At 53.5% G+C, this 27760-nt stretch overlaps 3 protein-coding genes and 2 pseudogenes across 3 annotated transcripts; all 5 read left to right on the forward strand.

The window, feature by feature from the left end:
- Window positions 1-457: 457 nt before the first annotated feature.
- On the forward strand, window positions 458-3896 carry LOC128944631 (protocadherin beta-15-like; annotated as a pseudogene).
- A 6369-nt stretch (window positions 3897-10265) lies between these two features.
- Window positions 10266-12744, forward strand: LOC128944621 (protocadherin beta-15-like). The gene has a single exon (XM_054287970.1). It carries the CDS (start codon window positions 10266-10268, stop codon window positions 12708-12710), a length of 2445 nt encoding a protein of 814 aa, XP_054143945.1. The 3' UTR covers window positions 12711-12744.
- Window positions 12745-14547: 1803 nt separating this feature from the next.
- On the forward strand, window positions 14548-17156 carry LOC128944630 (protocadherin beta-15-like). The gene has a single exon (XM_054287979.1). The coding sequence runs from the start codon at window positions 14696-14698 to the stop codon at window positions 17138-17140; it is 2445 nt and encodes an 814-aa protein (XP_054143954.1). The 5' UTR covers window positions 14548-14695; the 3' UTR covers window positions 17141-17156.
- A 1836-nt stretch (window positions 17157-18992) lies between these two features.
- LOC128944623 (protocadherin beta-15-like) lies at window positions 18993-21797 on the forward strand (annotated as a pseudogene).
- A 1744-nt stretch (window positions 21798-23541) lies between these two features.
- On the forward strand, window positions 23542-26151 carry LOC128944632 (protocadherin beta-15-like). Its single transcript, XM_054287980.1, has one exon. It carries the CDS (start codon window positions 23659-23661, stop codon window positions 26101-26103), a length of 2445 nt encoding a protein of 814 aa, XP_054143955.1. The 5' UTR covers window positions 23542-23658; the 3' UTR covers window positions 26104-26151.
- The last annotated feature ends 1609 nt before the right edge of the window (window positions 26152-27760 follow it).

The following is a 27760-nucleotide window of genomic DNA, read 5'->3' on the forward strand; positions in this document are numbered from 1 at the left end:
TGCCAGTGCTGTCACCATCGCCCGATCCCTATGCGGTTTTCCTTTCGTAGAATGCGGCTTGGCTCTTGTGGGCCGAGGCCCGTCTTTGGGCTGCCCTGGTTGGGGCCGCGCTCCGTTGCCGGCCCCGGCTGTCTCGCTGCCTTCGGGATCGCGGGCCGGGCCGAGCGGCAGCGCGGGCTGCGGGCGGCGGCGGCTGCAGTCCCAGCGCGCACCGCTGGGTGGTGCCCTCGGCCAAGGCGGCGCCGAGCGGCTGCTGCAGCGGAGGCGGCCGGGCCCGGAGCGGCACAGCCCGAGCGAGTTCAGACTACAACCAGACCAGCCCAGATCAGCCCAGATCAGCTCAGTTCAGCTTAGAGCAGCCCAGCTCAGCCGGACAGAGGTGGCAGCGGCTGCGGCAGCGAGCTCTGTCCCGTGTCACCCGCTGCCGGCACACCCCGGCTGCCTTACGGAGCGCCGGCCAGAATCTGAGAGAGCGAGGGAAGGCGCCCGGCCCGCACTTCGCCGCTCTCCGCCCGCAATCGCCCGGGACACCCGTCGCGACACCGACACCGACACCGACACCGGCACCGGCCGCCGCCGCCGCGCCATGGCGCTCGCAAGGCAAGTGCTTTGTGTGTGTGCTTTGCTGGGGCTGCCGCTCGCTGGCGCCGAGCCCATCCGCTACTCCGTAGCCGAGGAGGCGGAAAGCGGCTCCCTGGTGGGCGAGCTGGCCGAGGACGCGGGGCTGACGCCGACGCCGGCGCAGCTCTCGGCTCGCCGCGCCCGCCTGCTCTCGGAGGACGGTCGCCAGCATTTTCGCTTGGAGCGCGCCTCCGGCCGCCTCGTCGTGGCGGGGAGGCTGGACCGGGAGCAGCTGTGCGCCCAGTCCGACACCTGCATGCTCCCCTTCGAGCTGCTGCTCTCCGACCCCCTGCAGTTCTTTCGGGTCGAGGTAGATCTGGAAGATATCAATGACCATTCTCCCGTATTTCCTAATGATAGAGTGACTTTTAAGATCCCAGAGAAAAGCGACCCTGGATCTCGTTTCCCACTGCAGGTGGCTCAGGACCTCGATATAGGCAGCAACACAGTCCAGAAGTACAGCATTTCTCCTGAGAACGAGTACTTTGCTGTGTCCTCTGGGACTGGAATTTCAGGCAAGAAGTATCTTGAATTGGTCTTGGAAAAGCCGCTTGACAGGGAAGAGCAGTCTGAGAAGAGTTTCAGTTTAATTGCTGTGGATGGGGGCTCTCCTCCTAGAAGTGGAACTACAGAAGTAAAAATTGTCATTCTAGATGTAAATGACAATGCTCCAATCTTCTCGAAGAGGTGTACATTGTGAAGATTTTAGAAAACATTCCAGAAGGCTCTGTGGTTCTGACTGTGCTGGCAACTGATCCAGATGCAGGAGTTAATGGGGACATTTCCTATCAACTCAGCCAGGGGGTGGGACAAAGCCAGTCAGGATTTGTGATTGATCCCAACACTGGTGAAATTAAACTCACAAAACCACTGGACTTCGAGGCAGCACAAATGCATGAGCTCAGTGTGACAGCCACAGATGGTGGGGGCCTTTCAGCAATCTGCAAGGTGTTGGTGGAGGTGGTGGATGTGAATGACAATGCCCCAGAGCTGGTGGTCAGTTCCTTCAGCAGTCCCCTCCCCGAGAACACAGTGCCCGGCACGGTGGTTGCCCTGTTTACGGTCAGGGACCGGGATTCTGGTGCCAACGGGAAGATCTCCTGTGCCCTGCAGGATCAGCTCTTCTTCTCCCTGCGGCCAGCCTACAAGAATTACTATGAGCTGGTGACGGTGAGCGCGCTGGACCGCGAGGAGACGCCTCAGTACATCCTCAGTGTGACGGCAGCAGATGCGGGCTCGCCTCCTCTCACCAGCACGCACACCTTCACCGTGGACATCTCCGACGTCAATGACAATGCCCCCGTCTTCAACCAGACCTTCTACACCATGTACGTGCGTGAGAACAACGTGCCCGCGGTGTTTGTGGGAGCCGTGAGCGCTGCAGATGCTGACGTGGGGCTGAATGCCAAGGTGACCTATTCCCTGGCAGCAGAGCAAGGGCCAGAGCGGGCGTGGTGCTCGTGCATCTCGGTGAACTCGGAGAAGGGACACGTGTTTGTGCTGCGGCCCCTGGACTACGAGCGCTTGAGGCAGACCGAGGTGACGGTCAGTGCCTCTGACGCGGGCTCTCCTCCGCTGAGAGCCAACGTCACCGTGCGCCTGGTGGTGCTGGACGAGAACGACAACGCCCCGCTCGTGCTCTACCCGGCCCAGGAGAGCGGCCCGGCCTCCAGTGAGCTGGTGCCCGTGTCGGCTGAGGCGGGCTACCTCATCAGCAAAGTGGTGGCCGTCGATGCCGACTCGGGACAGAACTCGTGGCTCTCCTACCACCTGCTCAGGGCCACCGACCCAGGCCTGTTTTCCGTGGGCCTGCAAAGCGGCGAGGTGCGTCTCAGGAGGCCGGTGACAGAGAGAGACAGCGTCAAGCACAAGCTGGTGGTGCTGGTCAGAGACAACGGCAAGCCCCCGCTGTCAGCCACGGCAGCTCTCAGCGCTCTCCTGCTCAAGGACTTCTCCGACGTGCGCCTGCCGCACAGCAGCCCGGCCAGCCAGGATCAGGCCGCTGCCTCCCTGACCACCTATTTAATCATTGCCTTGGTCTTTGTCTCCCTCCTCTTCCTCATCTCCACGGCAGTGCTGCTGGCTCGCAAGGTGTGCAGGAGGAAGGAGCTGAAGGCTGGCCATGTGCTCTATGCTGCCGACACCTTGCAGAGCGGCCTGGCAGATGCGGCCGCCGCAGGGACCCTGCCCCGCGCCTATTGCTACGAGATCAGCCTCACCACGGGCTCGGGCAACAGCGAGTTCAGATTCCTCAAGCCCATCCTGCCCAGCCTGCCCCCACAGCACTGCGCCGTGGGCCAGGGCCCCGATGAGGAACAGGATTTCCCCGGTGTCCCTGTCAGCAGCGAGGACATGGCCCCAGACAATGCTGGCACTCTCTCTGCAGGACAGTTCAACGCTCTTTCCTTTGACTAGCTGGGTCTGCACAGTCAGAGTCTTCATTGCACTTGGAAGAACGGGACCTGGGCCATAGTGTGTGACAATGCTGCCTTTATAGAAATTTCCATTTTTCATTGGTTTGCCCATCTTCTTGGAAATTCTCTTTGAAATCAATGTCTGATACTGAAAAAGCAATGAATGGAAATAAAATAAACCAAGGCTTTCTTGCTTAGTTTTTAATGAGTTTCACCTTTGCTACTGCCTTTTCTAATAAGCTTATGTATGTGGTTCGTTCTCAATCTATGATCTGCGTTCTCCTGCTGTCTAACAAGACTGAGGATCTTTTTATTCTGATCTTTAACGCAGTATCACCATTCACCAAACAAATCATATCCTCACGGATATCTAAAAAAGAATTTCCCACGTCTGGAAAACCAGGAAGATTTGAGTTCTGAGTCACAATGTCAAATGAGCACTAGGCCCTTTCTTCCCTGGATTCTGGATGTCTCTGTCTGAGATGGGAGCTCTGTGTGCTTTGCTTTCTTGACACTATGTTTGTCCATGCAGACATTGAATATCTACAGATGCTTCAGTAGTGCTGTCTGGTGAACCAGGGCGTTGCTCCCACCCAGCCACTGCAACACAGGCAATGCCAGCTCAGCAGGGAAGGAGGTGATTTGGACCCTTTCACAACAGCAGTCTCATCTTCCTTATCTAGTTTAGAGACGAGCAGCAAAACGCACAAAAAGTTTCCTTTGGCATACAAGAAGGCCCAGGATGTTCTGTCACTTCAGAATTGCCTTGGAATTACAGGAGCACAAACAGTGTTAGAGTAGACTGTAATTGAACAGAATTGTAGAAACATATTCATAGTCATCTGCTGCATTGAAGAAAAAATTCACATATACTGTCGGAGAATGACCTAAAGAAAAGGCCATGAGACATAAAATTGAGAGAAAAGTATAAGGGAAAAGTAAGGCCGTTTCTAACAGTTCTCAGCCTTCTGATTTGTATAAACAATTAGACTCTCTCAGGCATCATTCTATAAACAATAAAGTTCTCAGCTTGTCTTCCCATGGCAAGCAGAACACCATCCTTGGGAAGGCCTGTTATCCTGAGAACAGATGTAGAGGTTTTGGGAACACTAGTTTCTGTTTTAGTTTCTGGTTTCTGTTTTGGTTTCTGTCTTTAATAAACAATTGTAGGTATTCTAAAACAAAGGGAGTGGTTAGAAGTTTCTCTGTTAGCCTATCATGACATTGGATTACAGAATATTCATGGCGTTCGTTAGCACTGTTATTTAAGGTGATTGATTGATCAATAAAGTCGGAGTTCGATGCATTACCAGGATGGTCGTTCGCCCCTTCACTTCAATATATGGTGACCTCCGACCGTGATAGCGAACACCACGGGGAAGCGAACGCCACGCGAAGTGAAGACAGGTTCGGGTTCCGTAAGATCGAAACTGCAGCCGGAACGGCGAAGAAGCGCGGAAGACAAAGCGGAGGGTAACCCGCCGGCCCGCGCCGCGCTGCGAGCGACTATACAGATAGGCTCGTCCGAGACATGCGGCCGCGACCTTGATTTGAAGAGCTGCAACGTGCGCACATAGGTATGGAAAGGCAAGCTGCATATGAACTTTTTATTACCCTTTTGCAAAAACGGCAAATTAAGGGAATAGATTTACAGAAAGAGTTACCAGGCCTTTTAGCGTATGGCCTAGAAAAGGGGATCTTTATAAATCCTCACACAGTTCACGAATTATCTGAGTGGCGTAAATTTGGTGATTTATTGTGGCAGGCTACGTTAGATGATGATAAAACTGCTAAGAAGTGGGGTAAATTATGGCGGGTCGTTAACACCGAACTGTTGCGGATTCAAGCTGAAAAAAGGGCTGCTCACCAGGCTACTGCCGCTTACGATCGTAACAAAGAATGCGATCAAGATAGGGAATTTGATAAGAACGCGGGAATTCCTCTTGGTCCCGCGACGCGGACAGTTTTATTACCTGCTTCACCGCCTCCCTCGGAAAGCCAGGCTATGAGTCACACTATGAGCCAGGCGCAGTCCGCCTCGCTGCCCGCCGCGCAGCCCCCCCTAACGAGCCAAGCTCCGCGGGGTGCCCTGTTGTCTGCTTTGCCGCAGGCTACACAGAGCACCTCTGACTCTCCCGTACCTGCTGCGTCTCAGCAGCTGGGGCCAGATACGTGTACTCCGTTCCCGATAAGCGATCAGCCGGTCCCTGGGTCGGAAATCGGCTTGGCGGCGGCGATTGCGAGGGAAAGACGGGACGCGTGGGCTGCCTTGGCCAAAGATGCAATTGACAAGGGAGATCAAGAGCTGATAAGTTCGGCTCGAGAATTGGCTTGTCCGGTTGTCTTTAACCCCCAGCCTGGAGGAGGTATTCAAGCCACAATTAGCGCTCTTGACTGGAAGCTGTTATCTCAGTTGCGAGCTACTGTTAGTCAGTTTGGCTTTAAAAGTGAACCAGCTAAGCAAATGCTCGATTATATTTTTGACACCAGTATCCTTCTTGTTAATGATTGTCGTGGGATAGTTAAATTAATCTTTACCTACCATCAACAATTGCTGTTTAATGATCATTGGCGGATACTTGTTAGTGAGTGTGTGGTAGTTCAGAGACAGCGGGGTGACCCTTTGCATGGTATCACTATTAATGAGCTTATGGGGCTGGGGCCTTTTCTTCGTACTGATGCACAAGCCTTAATAGGCCAAGAAAAGTGCCGGGAGGCAATGCGGTTAGTCAGACTCGCGATAGATATGGTGAAGGAACCAGGAGGGATACCAGTGTATATGGGAATTAAGCAAGGCAAAGATGAGACATTTGGCGCTTTTGTTGATAGAGCTGCGGCTGCAATTGAGAGAGCCGGAGTAGCGGAATTTATGCGCGGGGCTCTCCTCAAACAGTGTTGTATTCAAAACTGTAATTCTGCTACTAGAAACATACTTAATGCTTTAGGTGCGGATTGGACTGTAGAGGAAGCATTAAAGGGGATGGCTCTTATACCAACCAGACAACAGGCTCTCGTAGTAGACGCAATAAAACAGTTAGGAGTAGGCTTACAAGAACAAGCAAAGTCCTCTCAGACTCAGGTGTTAGCCGCTTTTGCACCTCTTCAAACGTCCGCTGCGTTTGCAACATCAAATAAAGAGGGCCGCACGAAATGCTGCGAAGGCACGGGCCGCTTGCGCCGGGAATGCCAAGCACCGAAGAAGCCGCCGCCGCAGGAGCCGAGCCGCGCCGCCCCCGAGAGCGGAGCCGCCGCGCGGGAGCGGCCGCGCCACCCCGAGAGCCGCGCCGGAAGTGAACAAAGAGCGCCGCGGGGGGAGCGACCGGAGCCGCATCGCCCTCATGTGTGAACTGGGGGCCAGATGTCCACGGGCGGCCAGTTGCTGCTTGGGAACAGTGACTGGACATCAGAGAGCAGGTGATGGAGGAGCAATCATGCTGTGCATTGATAGTTTTCGTCCTGCTGTTTAGATCGACCAACATCTTTTCTGGGCTCTGATGAGTGTCCAGCGCCATCCATTTTCAGGGCTAGTTACACACTCCTTAGCGGATTCCGACTTCAGAGTGCTTTTTCGAGCGGGAGCGTTTCTCCCTCTGCCCCGTAGCCGGCAAAAGCTACAGTTTAAGATCTAACAGCCGTAATAACTGTGACTCTTGTCAACAAAAGAAAAGATTCCTATTGCAATTAAAAGATTAGTGAAACTAAACAAGCGACACCAAGGACTATTGCTGTCAGGATGTTTTTCACCTAAGTTAGTAAAGATCTTTTGTTCTCCCCAGCACAGACTGTAAAGCAGAAATCAGCGTAAAGGCCGATTTGGCTCGGCATTGGTTATGCTGTCTTGGAAACATCTGTATTACCACAGACTTTGAACATCAGAAGCCCGGATGGCTGGGCCGGTGGAACATTAGACTTTAAAGCTGTGCTTTGAAAAGTTTAAAAATGTTGAGATGTGTTGGATTGATTGTATGAGTGAGATGTTGTGAGTGTGTTTTTTGGTATAAATGCTGCAGCAAAGACGTGAGAAAGGTTGTTTTGGTTGAGTGTTTTGGAGTCAGGCCTGTGAGTGAGTGATAGTAAATGTTATATATTATTTCTATAGTAAGTTTTATCTGTTATTAAGTAGTTTAAGTTAGGTTATCAATTAAGTGCCATTAAATGTTAAGGTTAAAATTGTTGAGCTTGTTTTCGGTTGGGTTCGAGGTCTTCTAAGTTTAAATTATATATAGGTTTGAGTTGTGTGGGATTTGAAGAAAATTAATTTTTGCTAAGTATTATTAAGTAAGTTAAGTTAGATTCTGTTAAGTTTGAATTAGATTTAAGTGATTTTACATGATTTGCAAATAAGTCTGTTAAGTTAAATATTTTAAGTGCCTTAAATGCATACTATCTTTTCACCACTCCAAATTAACAAAGGACTGAGAATCACCCAGTTGATGCCATTTGAGCCAAATGACTAAAGGATTACAAACTGAAAACTGACTTTGAACATTTCTGGGAAGCTCATGAAAAAAGGTGGATGTGATAAATTCAAGGACAGAAAGAATCATTTTCAGGCTTGTTTACGTCTCTCCAGGTTGCATGAATGAAAACAGTTAACAGCTTTCTTTTCTTAGTCCAATTACCACCTGTTGTGCAATGCCTGATAAGGCCTTAACACGCCGTTGCCGGACGACCAGAGAACTGATTGACATTATTGAATCATTATCATCTTTACATATACGAGGACTGGCAAAAGAGGACTGTCTTGAATGTCACAGCCCAAATTGTGCTGCTTGGGTTGCACTGTGTTGTGGGGGTTGTGATCAGTTGTTACTTTTTCATTTATGGTGCCACACCTGTAATTATAGGCACATCTGGGAACATAATTGGGAGCAGGCACTACGGAATTAGACAAGGCTAAACACTGCTTCAGCTTCAGACCTTTATAAATCTCATGAGCAAAATCTTAGCTTATTATCAGTGGGAGGTACAGTATTTTGAAAAGGGGTTAAAGCTCAAAGTACATCATATATAGCCTCAATAAGGTGTAGAAAACTGGTGCCTTTAACACAACATTCTGTTGTAGGCCCTATAAGAAGAGATCCCAATCAAGCATTAAATAATTGCAGTTCAGCTTTGATTACTCTAATTTCCAAAGGATGAGTCAGCATAAACAGACATGGGCTACTCTGGATTCATCTCTAAACCTGGAAATAGTGTCCAAACAGCTTTATAACCAGTGTAAAGGCTCTACTATTATGACACCTAAGATATTTTTAATTTGTGGAGATAGAGCCTGGAATGGAATACCAGCCCAGGCGCAGGGTGGATCTTGTTATTTAAGCAAGTTATCATTATTCCACCTCTGAGCACTGGTTCTGATCCTTCTCCACAGGATCACATTTCTGACACTGAGTGTCCTGTTTATCCTCAGGCCTTTGGTGCAGCTGAGCCCTGGCAGAGTGGGGTCTGCACTTCTCTTCACATCTGGTAATGCCTCCTCCACAAGAGTTTCTATGAGGAAAAACTTCACCATTATCTTACCTTGTTGCATTCAAAAAATAGTAAGATAATAGAAAAAACCTGCAAACTAACCTCCTTTCTTAAAAAGAAAAAACGGGGGAAATGTCGGAGAATGACCTAAAGAAAAGGCCATGAGACATAAAATTGAGAGAAAAGTATAAGGGAAAAGTAAGGCCGTTTCTAACAGTTCTCAGCCTTCTGATTTGTATAAACAATTAGACTCTCTCAGGCATCATTCTATAAACAATAAAGTTCTCAGCTTGTCTTCCCATGGCAAGCAGAACACCATCCTTGGGAAGGCCTGTTATCCTGAGAACAGATGTAGAGGTTTTGGGAACACTAGTTTCTGTTTTAGTTTCTGGTTTCTGTTTTGGTTTCTGTCTTTAATAAACAATTGTAGGTATTCTAAAACAAAGGGAGTGGTTAGAAGTTTCTCTGTTAGCCTATCATGACATTGGATTACAGAATATTCATGGCGTTCGTTAGCACTGTTATTTAAGGTGATTGATTGATCAATAAAGTCGGAGTTCGATGCATTACCAGGATGGTCGTTCGCCCCTTCACTTCAATAATATACTAAATCACAATTTATGTAAGACAGAGTGAAGAAGAGCTTCAAAAGAAAAGATATTGAGTTTAGTCTTTTCATTGTTGTTCCTGAATCCCAAGGCTTTCTGATGGCACTAGAAAGCTGTCCCCATATGATTTTCTGTGTTTGTATCAGAGCATTTGCATACCCACGTTTGCACTTTCTCCTCTGAAATGTGCTGAGCACTCTACTGAGCCTGTTCCTCTAGAGAAGGACTACCACGCTATGTAGAATAACTGTTGTTTGATTGATGTCTATGATGCATGAAATACTCAGAAAGCCTCCCTCAGGATTTTATGTGCTGAAGTGATACAGTTCAAGTGTTGTAAATTGGTATAACTCTGGGGTTAGAAACTGAAAAATAGAGTTAGACTGAAATAAAGTGAACAACATCACTACGTTGGGGAGACAGAATTTTTGTAGATATGTTCCTTCTGGGAAAGCCCTGAGAAGACTTTTCAAAATTATGCGACTAACTGTTTCACTGTGTCCTCTTTCTGATGCAGTGAGGGGTGGGTTCAGTGCCTGAGCGTGGAGATGCACCCAGGAGTGTGTTCATTAGCAGGCCGATGCTGTCACCATGGCTCTCTCACTGTGCGAATTCTCCTGCTGAGGGCCGAGGCTCTGTCTTCCTGGGTTGAGCCTCGTCTTTGGACTGCCCTGGTTACGGCCGCGTTCCGTTGCCGGCCCCGGCTGTCTCGCTGCCTTCGGGATCGCGGGCCGGGCCGAGCGGCAGCGCGGGCTGCGGGCGGCGGCGGCTGCAGTCCCAGCGCGCACCGCTGGGTGGTGACGTCGGCCAAGGCGGCGGCGAGCGGCTGCGGCAGCGGAGGCGGCCGGGCCCGAGCGGCACAGCCCGAGCGAGCTCAGACCACAACCAGACCAGCCCAGCCCAGATCAGCTCAGTTCAGCTTAGAGCAGCCCAGCTCAGGCGGGCGGAGGTGGCAGTGGCTGCGGCAGCGAGCGCTGCCCGTTGTCACCCGCTACCCGCACACCCCGGCTGCGTTCCGGAGCGCCGGCCGGAATCTGAGAGAGCGAGGGAAGGCGCCCGGCCCGCACTTCGCCGCTCTCCGCCCGCAATCGCCCGGGACACCCGCCGCCACACCGACACCGACAGCGGCCGCCGGCGCCGGCGCCGCGCCATGGCGCTCGCAAGGCAAGTGCTTTGTGTGTGTGCTTTGCTGGGGCTGCCGCTCGCTCGCGCCGAGCCCATCCGCTACTCCGTAGCCGAGGAGGCGGAAAGCGGCTCCCTGGTGGGCGAGCTGGCCGAGGACGCGGGGCTGACGCCGGCGCAGCTCTCGGCTCGCCGCGCCCGCCTGCTCTCGGAGGACGGCCGCCAGCATTTTCGCTTGGAGCGCGCCTCCGGCCGCCTCGTCGTGGCGGGGAGGCTGGACCGGGAGCAGCTGTGCGCCCACTCCGACACCTGCATGCTCCCCTTCGAGCTGCTGCTCTCCAATCCTCTGCAGTTCTTTCGGGTCGAGGTAGCCTTAAGTGATATCAATGACCATTCACCAGTTTTCCGAGAAGATCGAGTCAGTTTTCAAATTCTGGAAAGGAGCGACCCGGGCTCTCGTTACCCACTGGAGGTAGCTCGAGACCTCGATATTGGGAGGAACACCGTCCAGGAGTACAGCATCTCTCCCGAGAACGAGTATTTCAGTGTCTCCTATGGAAGTCGGACTAATGGTGACAAATATCTTGAACTTGTTTTGGAAAAGTCGCTAGACAGAGAGGAGCATGCAGAGATGGGTTTCAGTGTTATTGCTGTAGATGGGGGCTCTCCTCCCAGAAGTGGAACCATCGAGATCTCTATTATCATTGTAGATGTAAATGACAATGCTCCCAAATTTACACAAGATCGTTATATTGGGAAGGTTCAGGAAAACATGCCAGAGGACTCTGTGGTTCTGATTGTGCTGGCAACTGATCCGGATGCAGGAGTTAATGGAGACATCTCCTATCAACTCAATGAAATTGTTGGTCAGAGTGATTCAGCATTTGTGATTGATCCAATAACTGGTGAAATTAAACTCACAAAACCGCTGGACTTCGAGACAGCAGACACTCACGAGCTCAGTGTGAGAGCCAGAGATGGTGGGGGCCTTTCTGCAATCTGCAAGGTGTTGGTGGAGGTGGTGGATGTGAATGACAATGCCCCAGAGCTGGTGGTCAGTTCCTTCAGCAGTCCCCTCCCCGAGAACACAGTGCCTGGCACGGTGGTTGCCCTGTTTACGGTCAGGGACCGGGATTCTGGTGCCAACGGGAAGATCTCCTGTGCCCTGCAGGATCAGCTCTTCTTCTCCCTGCGGCCAGCCTACAAGAATTACTATGAGCTGGTGACGGTGAGCGCGCTGGACCGCGAGGAGACGCCTCAGCACATCCTCAGTGTGACGGCAGCAGATGCGGGCTCGCCTCCTCTCACCAGCACGCACACCTTCACCGTGGACATCTCCGACGTCAATGACAATGCCCCCGTCTTCAACCAGACCTCCTACACCATGTACGTGCGTGAGAACAACGTGCCCACGGTGTTTGTGGGAGCCGTGAGCGCTGCAGATGCTGACGTGGGGCTGAATGCCAAGGTGACCTATTCCCTGGCAGCAGAGCAAGGGCCAGAGCGGGCGTGGTGCTCGTGCATCTCGGTGAACTCGGAGAAGGGACACGTGTTTGTGCTGCGGCCCCTGGACTACGAGCGCTTGAGGCAGACCGAGGTGACGGTCAGTGCCTCTGACGCGGGCTCTCCTCCGCTGAGAGCCAACGTCACCGTGCGCCTGGTGGTGCTGGACGAGAATGACAACGCCCCGCTCGTGCTCTACCCGGCCCAGGAGAGCGGCCCGGCCTCCAGTGAGCTGGTGCCCGTGTCGGCTGAGGCGGGCTACCTCATCAGCAAAGTGGTGGCCGTCGATGCCGACTCGGGACAGAACTCGTGGCTCTCCTACCACCTGCTCAGGGCCACCGACCCAGGCCTGTTTTCCGTGGGCCTGCAAAGCGGCGAGGTGCGTCTCAGGAGGCCGGTGACAGAGAGAGACAGCGTCAAGCACAAGCTGGTGGTGCTGGTCAGAGACAACGGCAAGCCCCCGCTGTCAGCCACGGCAGCTCTCAGCGCTCTCCTGCTCAAGGACTTCTCCGACGTGCGCCTGCCACACAGCAGCCCGGCCAGCCAGGATCAGGCCGCTGCCTCCCTGACCACCTATTTAATCATTGCCTTGGTCTTTGTCTCCCTCCTCTTCCTCATCTCCACGGCAGTGCTGCTGGCTCGCAAGGTGTGCAGGAGGAAGGAGCTGAAGGCTGGCCATGTGCTCTATGCTGCCGACACCTTGCAGAGCGGCCTGACAGATGCGGCCGCTGCAGGGACCCTGCCCCGCGCCTATTGCTACGAGATCGGCCTCACCACGGGCTCGGGCAACAGCGAGTTCAGATTCCTCAAGCCCATCCTGCCCAGCCTGCCCCCACAGCACTGCGCCGTGGGCCAGGGCCCCGATGAGGAACAGGATTTCCCCGGTGTCCCTGTCAGCAGCGAGGACATGGCCCCAGACAATGCTGGCACTCTCTCTGCAGGACAGTTCAACGCTCTTTCCTTTGACTAGCTGGGGTCTGCACCGACTGAGGCTTCATGGATCTTGGAAGGTGGGGATCCAGGCGGGAGCATGGTGCAATGGTTCCTGATAGAAATTTTTATTTTTCATTGGTTTGGCCTGCTTCCTGCAAATTCTCTTTGAAAGAATTTCTACCACTCCAAAAAACAATGGAGAATATAAAAGAAGCCAAGGTTCTCTCACTTATTCTGTAATAAGTTTCACCTTTGCTACTGACTTTTCTGACAGGCTTTATGTATGCCAGGTTAGCCTTCAATTTATGATCAGCTTTCTCTTGCTCTCTGACAAGACAGAGGATCTTTTAATTCTGTTCTTCAAGAACAGAATAGCACCTGTTAGCAAAACTAGTCACATCCTCACTGAAATGCAAAAAAGATTTTCTCAGCTCTGGAAAGCATGGAATTTGTGAGTACTGAGTCACAATGCCACATGAGATCTAGGCCCTTTTTCCCCTGGATTCTGGATGTCTTTTTCTGAGATATGAGCTCTGTCTGCAGATATTGAATATCTGCAGATGCTTCAGACTTGCTGCCTGGTGAAGTAGGGAGTTACTCCCACTCCCCAACCAGCCATTACAACAGGCAATGCCAGCTCAGCAGGGAAGGACGTGATTCGGACTCTTTCACAACAGCAGTCTCATCATCCTTATCTAGCCAGAGTAGAGCTGCAAAATGCACAACAACATCTTCCTTTGGCTTATAAGAAGGGATTGGGTGTTCAGTCACGTCAAAATTGCTTTGGAAATACAGGAGACAAACAGTGTTAGGGTAGACTGCAGCTTTACAGAGCTGTAGAAACATGTTCATTGTCAATGGATGGATTTAAGGAAAAATCCACATATACTAAAACAAAATTTTTGCAAATAGAGTCAAGAAGAGCTTAAAAAAAAAGATATGGAGTTTAGTCTTTAATTGTTGTTCCTGAATCCCAAAGTTTCTTGGTGGCACTAGAAAGCTCTCCCCACATGATTTTTTGTGTTTGTGCCAGAGCATCTGCATTGCCATGTGCACACTTTCTTCTCTGAAATGTACTGAGCACTGTACTGAGTGTGGTCATCTACAGAAGGACTGCCACCCCATTTAGTTGTTTGAATAATGTCTGTCATGCATGAAATAATGAGAAAGCCTCCCTCACGCTGTAATGTGCTGACGTTATACAGCTTAAGGTTGTAAATTGGTATAACTCTGGAATGAGAAACTGAAAAATGTGTTAGAGTGAAATAAAGTGAAAACCCTTTACTGGAGACAGAAGTCTTTGTAGACACGTTATTTCTGGCAAAGCCCTTTCAAGACTTTTCGGAATAGTGCAACTTACCTTCTTACTGTGTCCCCTTGTATGCAGCAATGTTGGGTGTGTAGAGCTCCTGAGCATGGAGATACAGCCGAGTCTGTTCATTAGCAGGCTGATGCTGTCACCATCGCCCTATCACTGTGCTGTTTCTCCTGATGAGAGATGACACTCTGTGCTTCTGGGTTGAGCCTCGTCTTTGGGCTGCCCTGGTTGAGGCCGCGTTCCGTTGCCGGCCCCGGCTGTCTCGCTGCCTTCGGGATCGCGGGCCGGGCCGAGCGGCAGCGCGGGCTGCGGGCGGCGGCGGCTGCAGTCCCAGCGCGCACCGCTGGGTGGTGCCCTCGGCCAAGGCGGCGCCGAGCGGCTGCGGCAGCGGAGGCGGCCGGGCCCGGAGAGGCACAGCCCGAGCGAGCTCAGACCACAACCAGACCAGCCCAGCCCAGATCAGCTCAGTTCAGCTTAGAGCAGCCAGGCTCAGCCGGGCAGAGGTGGCAGCGGCTGCGGCAGCGAGCGCTGCCCCGTATCACCCGCTGCCGGCACACCCCGGCTGCGTTCCGGAGCGCCGGCCGGAATCTGAGAGAGCGAGGGAAGGCGCCCGGCCCGCACTTCGCCGCTCTCCGCCCGCAATCGCCCGGAACACCCGCCGCGACACCGACACCGACAGCGGCCGCCGCCGCCGGCGCCGCGCCATGGCGCTCGCAAGGCAAGTGCTTTGTGTGTGTGCTTTGCTGGGGCTGCCGCTCGCTCGCGCCGAGCCCATCCGCTACTCCGTAGCCGAGGAGGCGGAAAGCGGCTCCCTGGTGGGCGAGCTGGCCGAGGATGCGGGGCTGACGCCGGCGCAGCTCTCGGCTCGCCGCGCCCGCCTGCTCTCGGAGGACGGCCGCCAGCATTTTCGCTTGGAGCGCGCCTCCGGCCGCCTCGTCGTGGCGGGGAGGCTGGACCGGGAGCAGCTGTGCGCCCACTCCGACACCTGCATGCTCCCCTTCGAGCTGCTGCTCTCCAACCCCCTGCAGTTCTTTCGGGTCGAGGTAGATCTGGAGGACATAAATGACCATTCCCCCGTCTTCCCTAATGATAGAGTGACTTTTAAGATCCTGGAGACAAGCGTGCCAGGCTCCCGTTTCCCACTGCAGGTGGCTCAGGACCTCGATATAGGCAGTAACACAGTCCAGGACTACAATATTTCTCCTCAGAACGAGTACTTTACTGTGTCCTCTGGGACTGGAATTTCAGGCAAGAAGTATCTTGAATTGGTCTTGGAAAAGGCACTAGACAGAGAGGAGCAGGCAGAGATGAGTTTCAGTGTAATTGCCGAGGATGGGGGCTTCCCATCAAGGAGTGGCACCACTGAAGTGAAAATTGTCATTCTAGATGTAAATGACAATGCTCCCATCTTCTCAGAAGAGGTGTACATTGTGAAGATTTTGGAGAACAAGCCAGAAGGCTCTGTGGTTCTGACTGTGCTGGCAACTGATCCTGATGAAGGAGTTAATATGGACATTTCATATCAACTCAGCCAGGCAGTGGGACAGAGCAATTCTGCATTTGTGATTGATCCAATATCTGGTAAAATTAAACTCACAAAACGACTGGATTTCGAGGCAGCACAAATGCATGAGCTCAGTGTGACGGCCACAGATGGTGGGGGCCTTTCTGCAATCTGCAAGGTGTTGGTGGAAGTGGTGGATGTGAATGACAATGCCCCAGAGCTGGTGGTCAGTTCCTTCAGCAGTCCCCTCCCCGAGAACACAGTGCCCGGCACGGTGGTTGCCCTGTTTACGGTCAGGGACCGGGATTCTGGTGCCAACGGGAAGATCTCCTGTGCCCTGCAGGATCAGCTCTTCTTCTCCCTGCGGCCAGCCTACAAGAATTACTATGAGCTGGTGACGGTGAGCGCGCTGGACCGCGAGGAGACGCCTCAGCACATCCTCAGTGTGACGGCAGCAGATGCGGGCTCGCCTCCTCTCACCAGCACGCACACCTTCACCGTGGACATCTCCGACGTCAATGACAATGCCCCCGTCTTCAACCAGACCTCCTACACCATGTACGTGCGTGAGAACAACGTGCCCGCGGTGTTTGTGGGAGCCGTGAGCGCGGCAGATGCTGACGTGGGGCTGAATGCCAAGGTGACCTATTCCCTGGCAGCAGAGCAAGGGCCAGAGCGGGCGTGGTGCTCGTGCATCTCGGTGAACTCGGAGAAGGGACACGTGTTTGTGCTGCGGCCCCTGGACTACGAGCGCTTGAGGCAGACCGAGGTGACGGTCAGTGCCTCTGACGCGGGCTCTCCTCCGCTGAGAGCCAACGTCACCGTGCGCCTGGTGGTGCTGGACGAGAACGACAACGCCCCGCTCGTGCTCTACCCGGCCCAGGAGAGCGGCCCGGCCTCCAGTGAGCTGGTGCCCGTGTCGGCTGAGGCGGGCTATCTCATCAGCAAAGTGGTGGCCGTCGATGCCGACTCGGGACAGAACTCGTGGCTCTCCTACCACCTGCTCAGGGCCACCGACCCAGGCCTGTTTTCCGTGGGCCTGCAAAGCGGCGAGGTGCGTCTCAGGAGGCCGGTGACAGAGAGAGACAGCGTCAAGCACAAGCTGGTGGTGCTGGTCAGAGACAACGGCAAGCCCCCGCTGTCAGCCACGGCAGCTCTCAGCGCTCTCCTGCTCAAGGACTTCTCCGACGTGCGCCTGCCACACAGCAGCCCGGCCAGCCAGGATCAGGCCGCTGCCTCCCTGACCACCTATTTAATCATTGCCTTGGTCTTTGTCTCCCTCCTCTTCCTCATCTCCACGGCAGTGCTGCTGGCTCGCAAGGTGTGCAGGAGGAAGGAGCTGAAGGCTGGCCATGTGCTCTATGCTGCCGACACCTTGCAGAGCGGCCTGGCCGATGCGGCCGCTGCAGGGACCCTGCCCCGCTCCTATTGCTACGAGATCAGCCTCACCACGGGCTCGGGCAACAGCGAATTCAGATTCCTCAAGCCCATCCTGCCTAGCCTGCCTCCACAGCACTGCGCCGTGGGCCAGGGCCCCGATGAGGAACAGGATTTCCCCGGTGTCCCTGTCAGCAGCGAGGACATGGCCCCAGACAATGCTGGCACTCTCTCTGCAGGGCAGTTCAACGCTCTTTCCTTTGACTAGCTGGGGTCTGCTCAGACAGAGGCTTCTTGTCCCATGGGAGGAGGGGATCCTGGCTGCAGCAAATGGCAGTGTTTCATACTGAGTTTATCTGAATTTGCAACTGGTTCAACTAACATCTGGAAATTCGTTTACAAACATATATCTGCCATTTATAGAAACAGTGAAGGAAGGTAAAGAATCTAAGTTTCTATTGCTTATTTACTAATTGCCTATTTACTAATGTGCTTCAGTTATTTTACTGCCATTTCTTTTCATCTGTAACTGTGTTGTTAGCACTTACCGCTATGCTCTTTTTCTCTTCCTATCTTAGAAGACAGAGGAACTTTTTATTCTGGTCTTTAACAAAATGTCACTGGGTGCCATACAATCACATCACTGCTGAAATGGAAAAAGGGATTTTTGTGCTTCAGGAAAGCAAGCAAATCATGACTACTAAGACACAATATCATGTAGGCACTAGGCCCTTTCTTCCATGGGTTCTGGATGTCTCTCTGTGAGATGTGTTCTCTGCATGCTTGACCTTCTTCTCACTCTACATGTTTATCCATGCAGACATTGAATATCTGCAGATGGCTCATTAGTGCTGCTGGCAGAAGCAGGGAGTTGCTCCCACCCAGCCACTGCATCACAGGCAGGCCCATCACAGCAGGGAAGGAGGTGATTTCGACCCCTTCACAACAGCAGTCTTATCTTCCTTGTATAGCTTAGATAGCGATGCAACCAAATGCACAACAAAATCTTCCTTTGGCTTACAAGAAGGGCCTGGGCGTTCTGTCACCTCAGGATTGCCTTGGAAAAACATCAGAACAAACAGTGGTAGGATAATCTGTAACAGAACAGAGCTGTAGAAACATGTTCGTTGTCATTGAATGCAATGAAGGAAAACCCCACAAAAGCTAAATGACAATTATTGAAATGAAGAGTAAAGAAGAACTTAAAGAGATACATTGAGATTGGTCTTTTCATTGTTGTTCTGGAATCCCAAGACTTCTTGATGGGACTGAAAAGCTCTCCCCGCATGATTTTCTGTATTTATGTCAGAGCATCTTCATTGCCATGTTTGCCCTTTCTCCTCTGAAATGTAAAGAGTGTTGCAATGAGACTATACCTGTAGAGAAAGTCTGCCACCCCATCTAGAATCACTGGTCGTTTGAATGATGTCTGTGATGCATGAAATACTCTGAACACCTCCGTGACGCTGTGATGTTTTGAACTTAGACAGTTTAACTTTGTAAATTGTTATAACCATGGGATTAAAATTGAAAACATACGCTAGACTGAAATAAAGAAATCAACCTGACTCCTTTTCCAGAGAGAGATGTCTTTGTAGAGATGTCCTTTCCTGGAAAGAAGCTTCAAGGCTTTTCAAAATTCTGCATGCTACTTTCGCACTGTGTCCCAGTCTGAAGCAGTGTGGGGTGAGTACAGTTCCTGAGTGGGGAGATGGAGCTGAGAGTGCTGATTTTAATGCCCGTGCTGTCGCCATCACCCTATCCCTGTGTAATTTCCCCTACTGAGAGATGAGGCTCTTCCCTTCAGGGCTCAGCTTGGTCTTTGGGCTGCCCTGGTTACGGCCGCGTTCCGTTGCCGGCCCCGGCTGTCTCGCTGCCTTCGGGATCGCGGGCCGGGCCGAGCGGCAGCGCGGGCTGCGGGCGGCGGCGGCTGCAGTCCCAGCGCGCACCGCTGGGTGGTGCCGTCGGCCAAGGCGGCGGCGAGCGGCTGCTGCAGCGGAGGCGGCCGGGCCCGGAGAGGCACAGCCCGAGCGAGCTCAGACCAGAAGCAGACCAGACCAGCCCAGAGCAGCTCAGTTCAGCTTAGAGCAGCCCAGCTCAGGCGGGCGGAGGTGGCAGCGGCTGCGGCAGCGAGCGCTGCCCCGTGTCACCCGCTGCCGGAACACCCCGGCTGCGTTCCGGAGCGCCGGCCGGAATCTGAGAGAGCGAGGGAAGGCGCTCGGCCCGCACTTCGCCGCTCTCCGCCCGCAATCGCCCGGGACACCCGTCGCGACACCGACACCGACACCGGCACCGGCCGCCGGCGCCGCGCCATGGCGCTCGCAAGGCAAGTGCTTTGTGTGTGTGCTTTGCTGGGGCTGCCGCTCGCTGGCGCCGAGCCCATCCGCTACTCCGTAGCCGAGGAGGCGGAAAGCGGCTCCCTGGTGGGCGAGCTGGCCGAGGACGCGGGGCTGACGCCGGCGCAGCTCTCGGCTCGCCGCGCCCGCCTGCTCTCGGAGGACGGCCGCCAGCATTTTCGCTTGGAGCGCGCCTCCGGCCGCCTCGTCGTGGCGGGGAGGCTGGACCGGGAGCAGCTGTGCGCCCAGTCCGACACCTGCATGCTCCCCTTCGAGCTGCTGCTCTCCAACCCCCTGCAGCTCTTTCGGGTCGAGGTGACTGTGAAGGATATCAATGACCATTCACCAGTTTTTCGAGAAGATCGAGTCAGTTTTAGGATCCCCGAAACGAGCGACCCGGCCTCTCGTTTCCCTCTGGAGGTAGCTCGAGACCTCGATATACGCAGCAACACAGTCCAGGAGTACATCATCTCTCCCGAGAACGAGTATTTCACTGTTTCCTATGGGACTCGCATTACAGGCAAGAAGTATCTTGAACTTGTATTGGAAAAGGCACTAGACTGAGAGGAGCAGGCAGAGATGGGTTTCAGTGTTATTGCCGTGGATGGGGCATCTCCTCCAAGAAGTGGCACAACCGAAGTGAAAATTGTAATTCTAGACGTAAATGACAATGCTCCCGTATTCACACAAGAGGTGTACCATGGGCAGCTTTTGGAGAACAAGCCAGAAGGCTCTGTGGTGCTGACTGTGCTGGCAACTGATCCAGATGAAGGAGCAAATGGGGAAATTTCCTATCAAATTACTGAAGCAGTTGGGCAGAGTGACTCAGCATTTGTGATTGATACAATGACTGGGGAAATTAGAATCACAAAACCGCTGGATTTCGAGGCAGCACAAATGCATGAGCTGATTGTGAGAGCTACAGATGGTGGGGGCCTTTCAGCAATTTGCAAGGTGTTGGTGGAGGTGGTGGATGTGAATGACAATGCCCCAGAGCTGGTGGTCAGTTCCTTCAGCAGTCCCCTCCCCGAGAACACAGTGCCCGGCACGGTGGTTGCCCTGTTTACGGTCAGGGACCGGGATTCTGGTGCCAACGGGAAGATCTCCTGTGCCCTGCAGGATCAGCTCTTCTTCTCCCTGCGGCCAGCCTACAAGAATTACTATGAGCTGGTGACGGTGAGCGCGCTGGACCGCGAGGAGACGCCTCAGCACATCCTCAGTGTGACGGCAGCAGATGCGGGCTCGCCTCCTCTCACCAGCACGCACACCTTCACCGTGGACATCTCCGACGTCAATGACAATGCCCCCGTCTTCAACCAGACCTCCTACACCATGTACGTGCGTGAGAACAACGTGCCCACGGTGTTTGTGGGAGCCGTGAGCGCGGCAGATGCTGACATGGGGCTGAATGCCAAGGTGACCTATTCCCTGGCAGCAGAGCAAGGGCCAGAGCAGGCCTGGTGCTCGTGCATCTCGGTGAACTCAGAGAAGGGACACGTGTTTGTGCTGCGGCCCCTGGACTACGAGCGCTTGAGGCAGACCGAGGTGACGGTCAGTGCCTCTGACGCGGGCTCTCCTCCGCTGAGAGCCAACGTCACCGTGCGCCTGGTGGTGCTGGACGAGAACGACAACGCCCCGCTCGTGCTCTACCCGGCCCAGGAGAGCGGCCCGGCCTCCAGTGAGCTGGTGCCCGTGTCGGCTGAGGCGGGCTACCTCATCAGCAAAGTGGTGGCCGTCGATGCCGACTCGGGACAGAACTCGTGGCTCTCCTACCACCTGCTCAGGGCCACCGACCCAGGCCTGTTTTCCGTGGGCCTGCAAAGCGGCGAGGTGCGTCTCAGGAGGCCGGTGACAGAGAGAGACAGCGTCAAGCACAAGCTGGTGGTGCTGGTCAGAGACAACGGCAAGCCCCCGCTGTCAGCCACGGCAGCTCTCAGCGCTCTCCTGCTCAAGGACTTCTCCAACGTGCGCCTGCCGCACAGCAGCCCAGCCAGCCAGGATCAGGCCGCTGCCTCCCTGACCACCTATTTAATCATTGCCTTGGTCTTTGTCTCCCTCCTCTTCCTCATCTCCACGGCAGTGCTGCTGGCTCGCAAGGTGTGCAGGAGGAAGGAGCTGAAGGCTGGCCATGTGCTCTATGCTGCCGACACCTTGCAGAGCGGCCTGGCAGATGCGGCCGCTGCAGGGACCCTGCCCCGCGCCTATTGCTACGAGATCAGCCTCACCACGGGCTCGGGCAACAGCGAGTTCAGATTCCTCAAGCCCATCCTGCCTAGCCTGCCCCCACAGCACTGCGCCGTGGGCCAGGGCCCCGATGAGGAACAGGATTTCCCCGGTGTCCCTGTCAGCAGCGAGGACATGGCCCCAGACAATGCTGGCACTCTCTCTGCAGGACAGTTCAACGCTCTTTCCTTTGACTAGCTGAGGCCTGCACAGCCAGCGGATTCATGGTCCATGGGAGGAGAGGACTCATGCTGCAGCATGTGGGAATGGTTCCTCTATAGAAATTTGTATTTTGATTTGGTTTAACCAACTTCCTGTATATTCTCTTCAAAATACATGTGTGCCACTACACAAAGCAATGAAGGAAATATAGGAAGACAAGGTGCTCTCACTTTTTTTTAATGGTTTTCATCTTAGCTATTGGCTTTTCCTACAGGCTTTATATATGTTGTTAGAACTCAATCTATGATCAGCTTTCTCTTCCTGCCTGACAAGACAGAGGATCTTTTTTTTCTGATCTTCAAGACAATATCACTGTTGCCCAAACAAATAATATCATCACTGAAATAGAACACTTCTTTTTCCCAGCTCTGGACAGCAAGGATATATGGAGTACTAATATCACGTGTGCAGTGGGCCCTTTTTCCCCTGGATTCCAGAGGTCTCTTTATGAGATGTGAGCTCTGTGTGCTTTGCTTTCTTGTCACTGTGTTTGTCCCTGCAGACCTTGAATATCTGCAGATGCTTCAGTAGTGTTGCTAGGTGAAGCAGGGAGTTAGTCCCGCCCAGACATTGCAGCACAGACAATGCCAGCCCAGCAGGGAAGAGAGTGATTTTAACTCTGTGAAAACAGCAGGCTCGTCTTCCTTATCTAGCTTAGAGTATAGCAGCAAAAAGCACAAAAATGTCTTCCTCCGGCTTACAAGAAGGGTTTGGTTGTTCTGTCACCTCAGGATTGCCTTGGAATTACAGGAGCATAAATAGGGTTAGGGTAGACTGTAACTGAACAGAGCTGTAACATGTAACAGAAACATGTTGCTTGTCATTAAATGCATTAACGGAAAATTCCACAAATATTAAAAGGGAATTACTGGAAGGTAGAGTCAAGAACTTAAAAAAAGAGGTTGAGTTTGCTCTATTCATTGTTGTTCCTGAATCCCGAGGCTTCTTGATGGGACTGAAAAGTCGTCCAAACATAAATTTCTCTGATTGTCTTAGATCATTTCCATATCCATGCTTGCCCTTTTTCCCTCTAGCCACTGAAATGTACTGAGCACTGTACTGATCCCGTTCCTCTAGAGAAGGGTTGCCACCCCATCTAGAATAATTGCTTGTTTCAATGAAGTCTGTGATGCATGAAATAATCGGAAAGACTCCCTCACGATGTATTCTCATAAAGTTATAGAGATTAACATTGTAAGGTGATATACCTGGGAGTTTAACAATTAAAAAAGGTGTGGGACAGAATAAAGAGGAGGTCCTAACTCTTTTATGAAAGCAGAAGTTGTTTAGAAACGTGCTAACCTGGAAAGATCCTTCAAGATTTTTCAAAATTGTGGGAGTCTTTTCTCACTGTGTCCCTTGACTGAAGCAAGGTTTGGTTGGTACAGTGCCTGAGTGTGGAGATGCAGCCAGGAAGAGTGTTCATTGGCATGTCCATCCTGTCACCATCGCCATATCACTGTCATTTCTGCTGCTGAGAGGTGAGGCTCTGTCCTTCAGGGCTCAGCCTCGTCTTCGGGCTGCCCTGGTTGGGTCCGCGCTCCGTTGCCGGCCCCGGCTGTCTCGCTGCCTTCGGGATCGCGGGCCGGGCCGAGCGGCAGCGCGGGCTGCGGGCGGCGGCGGCTGCAGTCCCAGCGAGCACCGCTGGGTGGTGCCCTCGGCCAAGGCGGCGCCGAGCGACTGCGGCAGCGGAGGCGGCCGGGCCCGGAGCGGCACAGCCCGAGCGAGCTCAGACCACAACCAGACCAACCCAGCCCAGATCAGCTCAGTTCAGCTTAGAGCAGCCCAGCTCAGGCGGGCGGAGGTGGCAGCGGCTGCGGCAGCGAGCGCTGTCCCGTGTCACCCGCTGCCGGCACAATCTGGCTGCGTTCCGGAGCGCCGGCCGGAATCTGAGAGAGCGAGGGAAGGCGCCCGGCCCGCACTTCGCCGCTCTCCGCCCGCAATCGCCCGGGACACCCGCCGCGACACCGACACCGACAGCGGCCGCCGCCGCCGGCGCCGCGCCATGGCGTTCGCAAGGCAAGTGCTTTGTGTGTGTGCTTTGCTGGGGCTGCCGCTCGCTCGCGCCGAGCCCATCCGCTACTCCGTAGCCGAGGAGGCGGAAAGCGGCTCCCTGGTGGGCGAGCTGGCCGAGGACGCGGGGCTGACGCCGGCGCAGCTCTCGGCTCGCCGCGCCCGCCTGGTCTCGGAGGACGGCCGCCAGCATTTTCGCTTGGAGCGCGCCTCCGGCCGCCTCGTCGTGGCGGGGAGGCTGGACCGGGAGCAGCTGTGCGCCCAGTCCGACACCTGCATGCTCCCCTTCGAGCTGCTGCTCTCCGACCCCCTGCAGTTCTTTCGGGTCGAGGTCACTCTGGAGGACATAAATGACCACTCGCCTGTCTTCCCCAATAATCGAGTCACTTTTAAGATCGTAGAAAGGAGTGATCCGGGCTCTCGTTTTCCACTCGAGGTGGCTCGGGACCTCGACATCGGCAGCAATACGGTCCTAGCATACAGCATCTCTCCCGAAAATGAGTACTTCAGTGTCTCCTATGGAAAACGGACAAATGGTGACAAATATCTTGAACTTGTTTTGGAAAAGTCGCTAGACAGAGAGGAGCAGGCAGAAATGAGTTTCAGTGTAATTGCTGTAGATGGTGGCTCTCCTCCCAAAAGTGGGATCATCGAGATCTCTATTATCATTCTGGATGTTAATGACAATGCTCCCATATTCACGCAAGAGCGTTACATTGGGAAGATTCTGGAGAACATTCCAGAAGGCTCTGTGGTTCTGTCTGTTTTAGCAACTGATCTGGATGCAGGAGTTAATGGGGACATCTCCTATCAACTCAGCCAGGCACTGGGAGAGAATGACTCTGCATTTGTGATTGACCCCATAACTGGTGAAATTAAACTCACAAAACCACTGGACTTTGAGGCAGCACAAACTCATGAGCTCACTGTGAGAGCCACTGATGGTGGAGGGCTGTCAGCAATCTGCAAGGTGTTGGTGGAGGTGGTGGATGTGAATGACAATGCCCCAGAGCTGGCGGTCAGTTCCTTCAGCAGTCCCCTCCCCGAGAACGCAGTGCCCGGCACGGTGGTTGCCCTGTTTACGGTCAGGGACCGGGATTCTGGTGCCAACGGGAAGATCTCCTGTGCCCTGCAGGATCAGCTCTTCTTCTCCCTGCGGCCAGCCTACAAGAATTACTATGAGCTGGTGACGGTGAGCACGCTGGACCGCGAGGAGACGCCTCAGTACATCCTCAGTGTGACGGCAGCAGATGCGGGCTCGCCTCCTCTCACCAGCACGCACACCTTCACCGTGGACATCTCCGACGTCAATGACAATGCCCCCGTCTTCAACCAGACCTCCTACACCATGTACGTGCGTGAGAACAACGTGCCCGCGGTGTTTGTGGGAGCCGTGAGCGCGGCAGATGCTGACGTGGGGCTGAATGCCAAGGTGACCTATTCCCTGGCAGCAGAGCAAGGGCCAGAGCGGGCGTGGTGCTCGTGCATCTCGGTGAACTCGGAGAAGGGACACGTGTTTGTGCTGCGGCCCCTGGACTACGAGCGCTTGAGGCAGACCGAGGTGACGGTCAGTGCCTCTGACGCGGGCTCTCCTCCGCTGAGAGCCAACGTCACCGTGCGCCTGGTGGTGCTGGACGAGAATGACAACGCCCCGCTCGTGCTCTACCCGGTCCAGGAGAGCGGCCCGGCCTCCAGTGAGCTGGTGCCCGTGTCGGCTGAGGCGGGCTACCTCATCAGCAAAGTGGTGGCCGTCGATGCCGACTCGGGACAGAACTCGTGGCTCTCCTACCACCTGCTCAGGGCCACCGACCCAGGCCTGTTTTCCGTGGGCCTGCAAAGCGGCGAGGTGCGTCTCAGGAGGCCGGTGACAGAGAGAGACAGCGTCAAGCACAAGCTGGTGGTGCTGGTCAGAGACAACGGCAAGCCCCCGCTGTCAGCCACGGCAGCTCTCAGCGCTCTCCTGCTCAAGGACTTCTCCGACGTGCGCCTGCCGCACAGCAGCCCGGCCAGCCAGGATCAGGCCGCCGCCTCCCTGACCACCTATTTAATCATTGCCTTGGTCTTTGTCTCCCTCCTCTTCCTCATCTCCACGGCAGTGCTGCTGGCTCGCAAGGTGTGCAGGAGGAAGGAGCTGAAGGCTGGCCATGTGCTCTATGCTGCCGACACCTTGCAGAACGGTCTGGCCGATGCGGCCGCTGCAGGGACCCTGCCCCGCGCCTATTGCTACGAGATCAGCCTCACCACGGGCTCGGGCAACAGCGAATTCAGATTCCTCAAGCCCATCCTGCCCAGCCTGCCCCCACAGCACTGCGCCGTGGGCCAGGGCCCCGATGAGGAACAGGATTTCCCCGGTGTCCCTGTCAGCAGCGAGGACATGGCCCCAGACAATGCTGGCACTCTCTCTGCAGGACAGTTCAACGCTCTTTCCTTTGACTAGCTGGGGTCTGCACAGCCAGCGGCTTCATGGATCTTGGAAGGAGGGGATCCAGGCGGGAGCATGGTGCAATGGTTCCTTATAGAAATTTTTATTTTTCATTGTTTTAACCTGCTTCCTGCAAATTTTCTTTGAAAGAGAATTGTCTTGAAAGAATTGTCTACCACTCCAAAAAACAATGGAGAATATAAAAGAAGCCAAGGTTCTCTCACTTATTCTGTAATAGTTTTCAGCTTTGCTACTGACCTTTCTGACAGGCTGTATGTATGCGGTTAGCCCTCAATTTATGATCAGCTTTCTCTTGCTCTCTGACAAGGCAGAGGATCTTTTTTTTCTGATCTTCAAGACTATACAACTGTTACCAAAACTAGTCATATCCTCAGTAAAATGCAAAAAAGATTTTCTCAGCTCTGGAAAGCATGGCATTGGTGAGTACTGACTTAGAATACCATGTGAGAACTAAGCACTTTTTTGCCTGGATTCTGGATGTCTCTTTCTGAGATATGAGCTCTGTGTGCAGGCATTGAATATCTGCAGATGCTTCAGAAGTACTGTCTGCTGAAGCAGGGAGTTGCTCCCACCCAGCCATTACAACAGGCAATGCCAGCTCAGCAGGGAAGGAAGTGATTTGGACCCTTTCACAACAGCGCTCTCATCATCCTTATCTAGCCAGAGTAAAGCAGCAAAATGCACAACAACATCTTTCTTTGGCTTACAAGAAGGGCTTGGGTGTTCTTTCACCTCATAATTGCCACGGAAATATAGGAGAACAAAAACTGTAAACTCCTGCACGTAGACTGCAGCTGTACAGAGCTGTAGAAACATGTTCATTGTCATTGAATGCATTGAAGGAAAAATCTACATATAGTAAAACACAATCTGTGTAAGATAGCGTCAAGAAGAGATGAAACAAAAGATATTGAGTTTAGTCTTTAATTGTTGTTCCTGAATCCCAAGGCTTCTTGATTTCACTAGAAAGCTGCCCCACATGATTTTCTGTATTTGTGTCAGAGCATTTACATTCCAATGCGCACACTTTATCCTCTGAAATGTAATGAGCACTGTACTGAGCCTGCTGATCTAGAGAAGGACTGACACTCCATCTAGGATAACTGGTTCTGTGAATGATGTCTGTGATGCATGAAATAATGAGGAAGCCTCCCTCATGCTGTGATGTGCTGATATTATACAGCTTAAGGTTGTAAATTGGTATAACTCTAGGATGAGAAACTGAAAAATGTGTTAGACTGAAATAAAGTGAACACCGTTTCATGGAGACAGAAGTCTTTGTAGACACGTTATTTCTGGTAAAGCCCTTCCAGGACTTTTCGGAATTGTGCAACTTACCTTCTCACTTCGTCCCCTGGTATGCAGCAATATTGGGTGGGTAGATCTCCTGAGCATGGAGATGCAGCCGAGACTGTTCTTTGGCAACCCGATGCTGTCACCCTTGCCCTATCACTGTGCTGTTTCTCCTGATGAGAGACGAGACTCTGTGCTTCTGGGTTGAGCCTCGTCTTTGTGCTGCCCTGGTTACGGCCGCGTTCCGTTGCCGGCCCCGGCTGTCTCGCTGCCTTCGGGATCGCGGGCCGGGCCGAGCGGCAGCGCGGGCTGCGGGCGGCGGCGGCTGCAGTCCCAGCGCGCACCGCTGGGTGGTGCC

Source organism: Melozone crissalis, unplaced genomic scaffold (genome assembly GCF_028551555.1).
Source record: "Melozone crissalis strain CALT ecotype California unplaced genomic scaffold, PUWL_Pcris_2 ptg000061l_1, whole genome shotgun sequence".
NCBI classification, from domain to species: Eukaryota; Metazoa; Chordata; class Aves; order Passeriformes; family Passerellidae; genus Melozone; species Melozone crissalis.

What these genes read in the sequence shown, in the direction of transcription:
- LOC128944632 (XM_054287980.1), top strand. Translation starts at nt 23,659, where the DNA reads ATGGCGTTCGCAAGGCAAGTGCTTTGTGTGTGTGCTTTGCTGGGGCTG.
- LOC128944630 (XM_054287979.1), top strand. Translation starts at nt 14,696, where the DNA reads ATGGCGCTCGCAAGGCAAGTGCTTTGTGTGTGTGCTTTGCTGGGGCTG.
- LOC128944621 (XM_054287970.1), top strand. Translation starts at nt 10,266, where the DNA reads ATGGCGCTCGCAAGGCAAGTGCTTTGTGTGTGTGCTTTGCTGGGGCTG.